At 41.9% G+C, this 13108-nt stretch overlaps 1 protein-coding gene across 3 annotated transcripts in view; it reads right to left on the reverse strand.

Moving 5' to 3' along the window:
• Window positions 1-13108, reverse strand: part of STIM1 (stromal interaction molecule 1) — a 209735-nt gene that overhangs the window by 4678 nt on the left and 191949 nt on the right. For 2 of the 3 annotated variants that reach the window (XM_008074048.2, XM_008074049.2), the window contains exons 8-11: window positions 6145-6312; window positions 5534-5634; window positions 5015-5250; window positions 1662-1728 (exon numbers count right to left, since the gene is read on the reverse strand). In XM_008074048.2, coding sequence (XP_008072239.1) covers window positions 1662-1728; window positions 5015-5250; window positions 5534-5634; window positions 6145-6312 — 572 coding nt within the window. Of the gene's footprint in view, window positions 1-1340; window positions 1729-5014; window positions 5251-5533; window positions 5635-6144; window positions 6313-13108 lie in introns of all 3 variants that reach the window. The other variant, XM_008074047.2, reaches the window with a different exon arrangement.

Here is a 13108-nt window from a genome sequence, read left to right on the forward strand (position 1 = left end):
ACCTCTGACCCTTGTCTATCATCCTGGGTTTTAGAAAGGAAAGTCCCTGCAGTTGCCAGACCAGGTTGTGGGAGAAAGTCTTTCACCAATTCTTTTGCAGTACATTTATTAAGACTTTATAGAAAAACAAAAACATCTGACAGGGTATCTTGGAATGGAAAGCCAAGTTCTAGTCTGTGCTCTGCTAATTAGCTGTGGAACCTGGAGGAAATTACTTACCCTTTCAGTACTTTAACTTTCTTCTCTGAAAATGAGTATTTTAATACCTGCCCCATCTACAAACTTTTCTTGTCCAAACCTGTGTGTCCCCTATTCTGGTTCCCTAATTCCATGAAGGATACTATGTCCATTCAGTCACTCAAATCATAGAAACCTGTGTGTCATACTAGAGTCCTCCCTTCAGCCTCACAGACAGTTACCAAAATTAATCATCTTTTTTCATCCCAAGACCTTATTACCTCCCTAGCGGTCTATTGCAGTGACTTCCAAATTCTTGTAGTCTTCCTTTCCTTTCTTCATACAGTTCATTAAAATGTTATTTTTAAAATGCAAATCTGTCCAATTCACTCTCTTTTAGAGACGCTTTTGCAGTTCTCCATCTCCTAAAGGATAAAAGCCCAAACCCTTCGCCTTTCAAAACCCTTAATCATTCCAGCCTTGTCTGTTTCTCCTTCCCATCAACACATATCCAGTGTTCGAACCACAAATATATCATTTTCTCTTGAACCTCCATGCCTCTGCATATAATGTTTCCTCTGACTAAAATACTTTTTTCCTTTCCCTGCACACAGGGTGTTAGCACAAATGCCATCTCTTTTGTGAAGCATTCCATCCAGGTACACACTGTTAGTTACTCCTTCCTCAGCACCCCCATAGCACTTAACAAATTGTTCCATAGTTATTTTGTACCTCTCGCAGACCAGACCATAGTTCTTGATGGCTGAGATTTTATCTTATCTGTGAATCCTCATGCCCAGCAGAGCCTGGCACAGATGTCTACATCAATAAATGTTTGTTGAAGGAGTAAAGGAAGTGGAGGCCCCATTGAGATAACTATGTGAAAGTGCATAGTTTAGGTAAAAGTGCTATCGGATCATGAGGGAAGAGGGTTGTTACTCATTTTTAGAGTCAGCAAACTCCAAAGAGAGAAGGGAATAAAGGTTTGGAGAAGTAGGCTGACCTTAAAAAGGAGTCCCAGAGTTGGAAAAGCACAGGACTAGGAGAAAGTTCCCCACCGCACACAGCACCAAATTGACAAAGCAGCAGCCAGAAGGCAGAGGCCAAGGTAAAAGCAGCAGGAAGGGAAGGAAGGGAAGAAAGAGAAGAGAGACAGCTGATACCCCAAGCTCTCTGAATGCCCAGGCATCACAGTGGTGCTGTCAGAAGGGGGTGGGTCAGGGTAGGGCTCCGTCTGGAGGAAATAGGAAGTGCTGTGGTGGTAATAAACAGGGTGGACATGGACGGTGGTGATGGTGGTGGTGGTGGTGGTGGTGGTAGTGGTGATGGTGGTATTGGAAGAAGAGCAGGAAGAAGAAGCAGAGGCAGATGGAGAGCTGGTCCCGTAGCCTTCAGAACTGAAAGACTGTCCAGATGAAAGGCTGCGCATTCGCCGCAGAGATACCCGGCTTGTCAAGAAGTGGCCAGCCTCGCCCTCTACCAACCTCTGAGATCCCAGGCCATGCTGTGGCTCCGTCAGGCGCTGCCGGACACTGCTCTGCAGGCTGGGGGCTGCAAGGAGAATGAAGAAAATGTGAGGAAGGACCAGCCCACTTTGGGATGTCAGGCAAGCAGGTGCCCATGAAGAAATGCCTGCTGGAGACCTCTCTAGGCCTACGATGCCCAATCTGGAGAATGGGGCACCTCCTCCCAGAAACCTCCCACCAGGGGTCTTGAAAGGAAGGATACTTGAAGATGAGGTGCCCGGGTCAGTTTTAGTGGCAATTCCAATGGAAGGAGACCTAAGACCAATGTCACTATAAAGGGAGGTGGCAAGGCAGTTAGTGGGTGGACACAGGCAGGGCAGGGTAAGATAGGGGCTTAGGACAAGGTCCGGGAGAGCACTAAGAACCAGCCTTTTCAGAAAGCCAGACTGAGGAAATAATTCACAACTTAGACAAGGACTTATACATAAACATGTTCATCATTATTAGTAACTATATGAAAAGTAAACATAATTATTTACTTTTCATTAATAATTGTATGAAAGTAAACATAAAGGTGGAACAATGAGAAAATGATAATATAGCCAGTTTCTGGGAGACTACAGAGCTAATAAAAATCATGCTTATAAAAAGACTTTAAGAACATGTAAAAATGCATATTAAAATGCTCAATGGAGGGGAAAAAAGGATACAGAATTATATGTAAAAGCTTGAGTTTTGGAATACAAAATGCTAGAGTTTGAAAGCAGGACTTTTCAGTTCTGTTGTGACCTTGAGCAACTTATTTCCCCTTCATAATTCCTAATTTATAAAATCCTGCAGGACTATCCTGAGACTTTGAGATACTATTTTTAAAGTGCATGACACAGTCATGGCTCTCAGTAAATGATAGTGGCTATCATTACCTTAACCACATAAAAAAATTTAACAGACAAAAAACTGAAAGAGAAGGTGCTCAAATATGGTGGGATGCTGGATGCCTTTTTAATACTGATACTGTGTCCTCTAATGAGCATGTAAAAAACAAAGAACCAGCTCTTGGACCAATGCTGTATCAGGCTCTTGGAAGATAATCACCACCATGCCCAATGAAGGGGCACATGGGCTCCACGTCACCTGGGAATATGCTAGGGCATACTTGGGATTACTCCTAGCTCCAACGGAAAAGAGAATGTAGACCTTTGTTTTTTCTCCTATACCCTGACAGATAGGTGGCCCTGTTTTCTCCCTAAAGGTGAAGAAAGAGCCAGGTTACAAGGGTGGCAGAAGCCTTGGCTACCAAGGAGAGCATAGTCTCATAGTGATGGAGAGTTGGGGAGGCAGGGCTTCTATGGCTGGTGGCTTTCAAGGCATGAAAAGGAGGCTGAAGAGGATGAGAAAGCCTGGAATAGGGAGGGGAGGAAGGAGAAAGAAGGTGAAACTGGGAAGAAAAGGGAGAAACATGAAAAAGAGAAAAGAGAGGGATGATCTTTCCTCCCTTCTTTCTCTCCCAGCACAGCTGGAAGAACAGCTGCCAGGACATCTGCCTTGCTGGGCTGCAGGAAAAAGCCTAAGCTTTTCATTACCACAAGTGTTCTCTCTCGAGCTCTCAGCTGAGCAGGCTGATTCTTCTCATCCCGAACCCCTCCCTGCAATTAGTAGGGACAGTGCTTGAGGGAGCAGGCAGGGGTGTGAGTGAGGCAGGGAGAAGGGGCCCAAGGGGTGGGAGTGTTGGTTTAGTCCCAAAAGTTGGAAAAACAAAAACCCCAAAGGGGATCCTCAAACCAGGGTATTTCCAGAGGGACTGATCATCCGAGCCGGCGGATGTAGAGCAGAGAGAGCGGTCACTGAACCTACGCCCCATCAGCCAGGCAGCATCTAGGGTCAACAGCCAGGCCAAAAGAAGAGAAACTGATTTATGGAGGGCTACAGCCTGCTTATCAGTGTGATAAGGGAAGGGCTGGGGGTGAGGGTGGGTAGCTCAGAGCTAATAAAGGTCCCACCCAGCCTGGAGAACATAGGCACCTTTAGATCAGTAAGTCAGGATCAAGCTCTCCCCGTGAGTGTTTCTAACCCTGCTAAGCCTTTGACTAATGTCCTAACATGACATCAGATCAGGGGGCAAAGAGGCTTGGCCAGGGGCAAAGCATCACAGACAAAATTTACAAATAAATTCTGTCTAGAGTGAGAGTCCAGCCAGATTAAAGAATTCAGTCTTCTGAAAGTGATCCCCTAACCCTGCCCCTGCCTTCTACCATTTCCTTGTATTGGTAGGCTATGGGCCCAGGACAACAGCTTTACCATAAGGCCTATGCTGTTCATCTAAAATAGCCTCCAATCCGAAGAAAAATTCAACCAGTAGGGGAAAAGTTCCTTCATTCACTGAAGAATCCCCACAGAGTGTTGATATTTGTTTTGGCTCTGCTCTGCTCAACTCTCATCACTTGCAGGGGAGAGAGGGGAAAGGAGGGAGAGGACAGAGGATGGGGAGGTCCAAGAGTTCAGGTGGAAAGCCAGACATGCTTGTGCAGGAGATCCCTCCTGGGCAAGAATGCCTTTCCAGCCTGGAAGATTAGAGCTATATCATTTTAAGGGACTATTGCTTCATAGGGCCTCAAACTTGTACAAAGGCAGAGAGGAACATTCTTCCATTCATCTATTTTAGCAGTTAAGAATAAGGAACATAAATAAAACAAATAAGTTCAATAAGTAGTCAAAGCCAGGTGTGGTGGCTCACACCTATTATTTCAGCACTTTGGGAGGCTGAGGTGAGAGAACTGCTTGAGCCCAAGAGTTTGAGACCAGCTCTTGGGAAACATAGCAAGATCTTGTCTCTACAAAAAATAAAAAAATATAGCCAGGCGTGGCGGCACACACCTGTATTTCCAACTATCCTGGAGGCTGAGGCAGGATTGCCTGAGCCCAGGAGGTCAAGGCTGCAGTGAGCATCGTGCCACTGCACTCCAGCCTGGGCAACAGTGAGACGCCCATTCAAAAATAATAATAATTTTTTTAAAGTAGTCAAAATGAATGCCATTTTGCACTGCAAATCGCTATAGGAGATTATTTTTGTTATAAAAGTAGATGGTAGAGGGAAGGGAAAATAAAGATAAAAGCAAAGAGTGAAGGGAGACACACTTAACACAACAGATCCAAAGGGCCAGACAGAGCAACCACCAAACAAGGAAACCACCAAAAGGACAACTATAAAGAAATACCCCAAAACAAATTGTGCTTTATAAACCAAGGTCATGAGTTGAACTATCTTCCTTGGTATCTGGCCCATCTGCTGTCTAAACACAACAGAAGCCACAGACTTTTCAACCTGTGCATCAAAGGTTCCTTCCCTCAACCCCACCAAGGAGGTCACCTACACTGCATGGACAAGGGAGACACAATCTCCTCATCCATGTCATCCACGTCGTCAGTCATGATGAAGTGGGCAGGGTTGGGGCGTGTACTGCCCATCCAGCTGGGGTCTATGTTGAGGGCGGCCACCAATGAGTGGATGCCAGGGTTATTGACAATCTGGAAGCCACAGAGGATCTCAATCTGTTGCCAGCGGTGCAGGCGCTCCCGCAGTGCTGCCGTCACCTCACTCAGTGCTTGCCTGTGACAAATGAAGGAGAAATACAGGCATGGACTGCGTGTGAGTCCCAACAAGAACGAGGCTTCCTCTCAGAGGAACAAGTAGGGGGGACATATGTGAATAAAAAATACAATCAAATCATAAACTTAAGAGCAAGGTGAGGAGAAATGAATCAAGGTTGGGGCAGGAGACCAGAGCTTTCCCTCCACCAGTGAGAAAATGGAATTGGGCTTGGGGGCTTTGCACACCTCAAGTTCTGAGGATGGTACAGACGTTGCCAGAGTGAATAACTGGTGCTACTTACTTAGCCGTTAGAATTTTGTGATCCACGTCATCCAGCGAAGAGCTGTGGGCCACATGGAAAGTGCCAAAGAGTGTGTTTCTCTTCTTTTTTATCTTCTCAGCCTGCAAAGATGAGGCCCCCAGCTTAAAGAGAGCGGGGATTAGAGGTTGGAAAGCATGAGGAAGGCCTTCCTATGTCTGGTAACCATTTCTCCTACCACAACTTAAGCTGTACAAGGAAAAAGAAAAGGGGGGAAAGGCAGGCAAGGGAAGGAAATAGGGAAGTGGGAGAAGATAGAGGAAGTGAGGAAAGAGGCAAAGGGCCCTTTGATAGCACCTCAGCTCCAGGAGGACCTCTGTCCCCATGGAAGCCTGTGCTGGCACAGCTTTCCTTCTACCTGCCTCCACTTGCCGTGTCCTTCCCAGAAGACAGGTGGGAGTACCCCCTACACCCTCATTCTCTCCTCCAAAGCTTGAGAACATTATCAGGAGCTGTACATTAGGAAAAGAAACAGAGCCCACCACCAGGATATCTCTTCACCCAACAAATGGAACAGGAAGGGAGAGACATGAGGAGGTAAAAGGGAAGAGGGCAGAAAGGAGAGAAGAGGGCAGCAGGAAGGCAGGTCTCACCCCCTCCTTGGCCACCAGCAGCTGCTTCTCAGCATTTTGCTTCTTGATGTTGTAGTATTGTACCTCGACCTCATGTGTCAGCTGCAGCCACTTCTGAAGGGCCTCCGGAGCATACCATGAGCTGTGTGATTCTAGCTCCTTCTCTGCTTTCCTCAAGGCCTCCCGAACCTGCACAGACAAGAGGATGTGCATTCATTTACTGCTACTAAGACCCACTCTAACATATCTGCATGATGCTTCAGAATTCAGAGTTCTTAACTACTTTGCAAATCTCCAGGGAAGAAGAAAGGGTAAGGATTATTATCTGTATTTTACTTACGAGAAAACAAACTCTGAGAAGTAGTGCCAACCAGAACCCAAATTAAGTGCCCCCCCCACCCCGCCCCAAGTCTGGGCAACACAGCAAGACCCATCTCTACAAAAAATAAAAAAAACTAGCTGGGTATGGTGGCAGGTGCTGTAGTCCCAGGAAGTCGGGAGGCTGAGGTGGAACCATCACCTGAGCCCAGGAGTTCGAGGCTGCAGTGAGCCATGATTGTGCTACTACTCTCCAGCCTGCGTGACAAAGTGAGACCTCCAACTTAAATAAATAAATAAATAAATGAGAGTGAGAGAGAGGGATTTTCTTTGTATTGTTTTGTTTTGTTCCCAGACTAAGGCATTCCTTTCCATCACATCAGCTGATTCTAATGCAGAAAATCCTAGAAATCTTTTCTGATCTCTTCAGGAACAGGTCAGTTAGTGAATCATCTTCTTACTGGGAGTCAGGGTCCGTGTTTAGACTTCAAAGCATCACAGTGTGGCAGAAAAAGCATTGGTTGGGAATCTGGAAACCTAGTTCTAGTTCCTAGTCTGTCATTCAAATGGCTGTGTGACCCTGTGCTTCCTACATCTTAATTCAGTGTGAGGAAGAACTTACTCCTACACAAATCCAAACTATTGTGAAGGGCTGATCTTAGGAGAGAGTATGTTCTCTGCTGTGGGCAGTACATGAAGAGCTCATGTCAGGGAGACCTGAAAAATGATTGCTATTCCAGAATAGTGACCTGCATGTCCACTAAAGTTTCCTCTAGCCCAGAGACTGTGTCTGTGATACTCTTAGAGCAGGCAGGCTTTGAAAATTACTGGTTTTTTTTGAGTCAGGGTCTCACTCTGTTGCCCAGGTAGGAGTATAGTGGCACAGATCACAGCTCACCACAGCCTCAACCTCCTGGGCTCAGGCAATCCTTCCACCTCAGCCTCCTAAATTGCTCGGACTATAGGCATGCACCACCACATCAGGCTAATTTTTAAAAATTTTTTGTAGAGATAAGGCCTCACTATATTGCCTAGGCTGACCTCAAACTCCCAGAATCTAGTGATCCTCCTGTGCTGGCCTCCCAAAGTGCTGGGATTACAGGCAGACATGAGCCACCATGCCTGACCAAAAAGAACTCTTTACAACACGAGAAGTAAGAAGACAATGAGCATAATCACACCTAACATGGGCATTGCCAACAGAGGCCAAGACATGAAAGGACCAATGTATAAGCAGAAATCTCTTTACTGACTTCTCTGCAAGGAGCATACAATGAAGCATTCACAAAGCACTAAAGTGTGAAAGACCTGAAAGTGTATACAGACATTATATATGCTGGATTCCTTGCTATCTTGCCCAAGCTACCAGTATAAGTGATCCTCAACTCCCCCATCTGTACACTGACCTTCAGCTGGTTGGAATCCAAGAGATTAGGAAGTGAAAGCTGCCTCATTATGCCCAACTTCAGTGAATGAGGCAATTATTCCACAGCAACTCTAAAGTCCTTTCCACAACCTAAGATAGACCAAAAGGGCCTTAACTAAGGACAGAACACCTCTATCCCTTTAAGAGCCAATGAGAGTGCCAATGTTCAGTTGGTGTATGCTCCTTGAAAAATAAACTATAAAATGGCCCACTCCTGGTTTTACAGATTTTAAATGAAGAACAGATATCTTGGAGACTAATACATCAAGTATGAACAATTATGGTCAAGTTCTATACTTAAAACAGTTTAAGGAACGGGAAGCTATGGGGAGGGAAGAAGGGATGAAGAAGAGAAAAAAGAGCAAATAGAGGGAAGTATGATAGTCAGGGAGGCACAAAAAGAAGCTGGCCTGTCAGGTTCAAAAGCTGTTTGATTAATGAGAGAATTAACTGCAAAATAAGGAATGGGGGAGATGGGAGGCAGAGAGACTGAAACAGACACATCTTGCCACACACAGTAATAAAACCCTGCAGGAAAGGAAGACAACAGATGGGCAGGTCAGAGTTCCTTGGTCCTATTCTTTAATTCTATGGCTTATGGTTCTCAGCCTTGTCACATATTGTAATCGTATAGGTAACTTTAAAAATACTAATATCTGGTCCCTAACCCAGAGATTCTGGTTTCATTGATCTGGGGCATTAAAATTGGCTCTCCAAGTCATTATAATGTACAGTCAAAGTTAATAAGTACTGATCTATATGCTTTAGTGTTATCACCTGACTTCCACCTCCTAGTAAAATGTAATAGGTCATGGCAGAAGAACAATTCTGATCCAACACATCACCTGGGAAAAGCCATATAAATTATAAAAATTGTGTTTTCAAGGATATCCGAGAACTACAGAAGCAATAAAACTAGGCCTACAGTTCTCTAAGTGTGATTCAGAGACACCCCCTCACCAGGTGTCCCCAAAACCTTTCAGAGCATCCATGAGGTCAAGATATTTTCAAAATAATATTAAGGTATTATTTATCTTTTTTACTCTCTTTTTCTCAAAACTGAACTATAGGGTTATCCAGAGACTACATAATGTATTAAGTCACAACAGATTGAATACAGACACTAATATAAGAATGCAAGCTGGGCTCGGTGGCTCAGCCTGTAATCCTGCGCCTCTGGGAGGCTGAGGTGAGTGGATTGCCTGAGCCCGCGGGTTCGAGACCCGCCTGGGCAGCGAGACCCCATCTCTACAATTAAAAAAAAAAAAAAAAAATCAGCCGGGCGTGGTAGCGCGCGCCTGTAGTTCCAGCTACTTGGAAGGCTGAGGCGAAAGGATCGCCAGAGCCCAGCAGGTCGAGGCTGCGGTGGCTGGGAGCGGCCACTGCACTCCAGTCTGGGTGACAGAGTGAGACTCCCAACTCAAAAAAAAAAAAAAAAAAGAATGCAGCAGTTTATTAAGCCAGACATTTCAAAGATTTGCAAAACTGTAAAGGTCATTCTTTTCATTAAATATGTTATTTGTATTAACATATAAGGGGTTTAATATAGTTATTTTAAATGAATCAATAAATAGTTTAAAAGTTTCTCTTTTTTAATGTCTAATAGGATAAATGTTGACAATATTGCCTCCAAAAAAAATGTTATTTGAGGTCCTAAATGATTTTTAAGAGTAAAAGCATCCTGAGGCCAAAAAGTTTGAGAACTACTGGACTAGATAAACTAAGAATCCAGAGAGGAGAAAGGCTTTCTAAGGTGAGTTGACAACTGTCAGTCTTTTTCTTCCCTGGAGGCACTGATGAATCTAGGTGAGAGCTGAAAAATGGACTAGGCCCATGGAGAAGAATTCCACTGGGGTACAGAGAAAATGGTGTAGTATGTGGCAGAACTGAATCTCTCATAGTCTAGAGTCGAGGAGAAGGAAATCTACCAGCTCTCAATTTAAAAGTCAGGGAGGGATATGCCAGAGAAACTGGGACAAATGAAAGCTAGACCCAGTTGTACTAAAGCTACAACCCAGTTCCAATGCAGCTTAATCTCTGATTGGCTTAAGGTGACCAGCTCCTTTCCCTACATACCTCACAGAACAAAGGGGAACCCTATCTGATGGAAGATAAAATCATCTGGAGCTTCTATTATTTTTTATACACACTGTCCAGCAATTAATAAAAGTAAATTACTAGACATAAGAGGGAGGAAAATATAGCCAATATAATCAAGAGGAAAAATAGGCCGTCTCATAAATGTTCCTGATGTAAGAGTTACCAGACAAGGACTTTAAAATGATACATTAAAGGAAATATAAGAAAACATGAACACAATAGATGAAAAGGCCAGGCACAATGGCTCATGCCTGTAATCTCAGCACTTTGGAAGACAGAGGCAAGAGGATTGCCTGAGCCCAGGGGTTTGAGACCAGCCCAAGTAGCTTGATGAGACCTCATCTTTATAATAAATCAAAAAAATTAGCTAGGCGTGGTGGCGCACACTTGTGACAACAGCTACTTGGAAGGCTGAGGCAGAACAATCGCCTGAGTCCAGCAGGTCAAGGCTGCAGTGGCCATGAATATGCCACTGCACTTCAGCCTGGGCAGCAGAGTGAGACTCTAACTCATTCATAAATAAATAAATAAATAAATAGACAAAACTTTTGGATGGGTGCTTTAAATCTTTAAGAGAGTACAATGGAAATTCTAGAATTGAAAAATATATTAGATTGTAATTTTAATTGCCATTTAACTTTTTGGGAGGACATAAGAAATAGATATAAATGATAACAAGGCAGATTATTGATCAGTGTTATTTAAGAGCTATAGGACCAGCCACATCAAAGAAGAAACTCAACCAGCATACTGTAAACTAGAATGAAAAATTATTCCAAATGATCTTAGTATGCAGTATTTAGGAAGTAAAGCTGATGTATTCAGTTTTTAAACAAATATCCAAGGTTTGGCTTCAATAAAATTTTGAATTTATTTTCTCTTGATTTGAATTTCCATTCATGCTTTAATTGGAATAATGTAATTGATGTATTTCTGATTCATTCTCACAATGAACAGTATATTTTACCTAAAAAAAGAAGAAAAAAAAAGAGTAGGAACCCACTGGATGGGTTATACAGAAGAATGTTCATGGCAGAATGCAGGATTAAAGAATGGAGAGCTAGATCAATAGAAAATAACCAAAGCACAGAGAGAAAAAAGAGAACAGAACTGAACATAAGAGACATGTGGAATACATTTTAAAAGTCTAACATAAATAGTAAATTCTCAGAAGGAAAGGAAAAAATGGAGAAGTAATATTTTAAGATATGCAAATGCTAAAAAAGATATATAAATGCTAAAAATATATGTACTCTACAGTTGTTAGAAAAATGTTCTCTATGTGTAAATGAGGTCAATTTATTAATCATGTTTATAAATTTTGTATATTCATACTAATGTTTTGGCTGCTTATTGAGAAAAGTGTATTAAAATCTTTAATTTTGATTAAAAAATTGTCTATTATCCTTTTATTGCATTCAACTTTTGCTTTATATTTTTTAAAAGTTTTATCATTAAATGTATCCAGTTATAGGTTGCTATATATTACCACTGAATTCACCCAATTATCATTATGAAATATCCATTGTTGGGTCTAGTATTACTTCTTGACCTAGAGTCTACTTTGTCTGATATAAATATATACTGCTTCCCCTGATTTATTTTGCTTAGCATTTATATCATATATCTTTTTTCATCCTTTTACTTTTAAACTTTTTTGTGTCCTTATATTTAAAGTGTTTCTCTCATAAACAACACATAAGGGTTTTGTTTTTTATCAATCTGACAATCTTTGCCTATTATCTGAATTGTTTTGACTTTTCTTAGCATGTTTCAAAGGACTGAAACCATATAGCATGTGCTCTCTGACCATAATGAAATTAAACTAGAAATCAATAAGAGAAAGATAACTATAAAAGGCCTCAAGTGTTTGAAAATCAAGTGACATACTTCTAGATACATGGACTAAAAAAAAAAAGACAATAAAAGTTAAAAAATATTTTGAATTAAATGACAATGAAAATATGCAATATTAACTTATTAAATGCAGATACAGCCGTGCTGAGATGCAAATTTATAGCTCTATATGCAGATATTAGAAAAGATTAAAGATTTAAAGTCAATAATCTAATCTGCCTCAAAAAGCTAGAAAAATAAGGGCAAATTAAAGTTGTTTTTGTTTTATTGTGCAAGCCTTCTATACTGAAAACTACAAAATATTGTTGAAAGAAATTTCAAAAGATCCAAGTAGGTGACAGGACAAACTATGCTAATGGATTAGAATAATTATTTGGTTCAAATGTCACTTCCCCACACTGATCTATAGACTCAAAACAAACACAATCAATATCCCAGCAGTTTATTATTAGGGGGAGAGACTGACTGGGGCTAGGGGATTGACAGGTTAATATGGTAATACAAAGACTCTCAAACACCCAAGGTCATGTGCAGAAGAAAAAAGCTAAAGAGCTGAACACTACAAGATATCAAGACTCAGAATGAGACAATGTGGTACAAGGATAGGTAAATAGAATATAGAACAGAATAAAGATTCCTGAATGATCACCTTACTTGGGGAAAAACAAATCCTTGACCACCTATCTCACATCACATACAAAAGTTAATTTGAACTAAACCATATTCCTAAATGTAAAAGTCAAGCTATGAAAGTCCTAGAAGAAAATTTAGGGAAATATCTTTGAAGAAGCGGCCACTGCACTCCAGTCTGGGTGACAGAGTGAGACTCCAACTCAAAAAAAAAAAAAAAAAAAAAAGGTATTCAATAGTATTAGGGAAAAGAAAATTAAAATCAAAAGATACTACTACCTACCTACCAGAATGTCTACAATTAAAATGCCTAAAAATAGCAAGGTCATAGATCAACTGGAATTCTCATACATTACTGGGGACAGATTGACACAATCATTTTGGGAAACTGGCGGTTTCTAATAAAGCTAAATAAATAAATACTCTATTATCTATCCAACAGAAATGAGTGTTTATGCCCATCAGAAGATACACACAAAAAGGTTTATAGCAGTATTATTCATAAAAGTAGAAAAACAAAAACAAAAAGCTGCAAGCACCGGGCTCGGTGGCTCAGCCTGTAATCCCACGCCTTTGGGAGGCTGAGGTGAGTGGATTGCCTGAGCCCGCGGGTTCAAGACCCGCCTGGGCAGCGAGACCTCATCTCTACAATAA

This window comes from Carlito syrichta, unplaced genomic scaffold (assembly GCF_000164805.1).
Source record: "Carlito syrichta isolate Samal-C Ts95f unplaced genomic scaffold, Tarsius_syrichta-2.0.1 Scaffold316283, whole genome shotgun sequence".
Taxonomy (NCBI): Eukaryota; Metazoa; Chordata; class Mammalia; order Primates; family Tarsiidae; genus Carlito; species Carlito syrichta.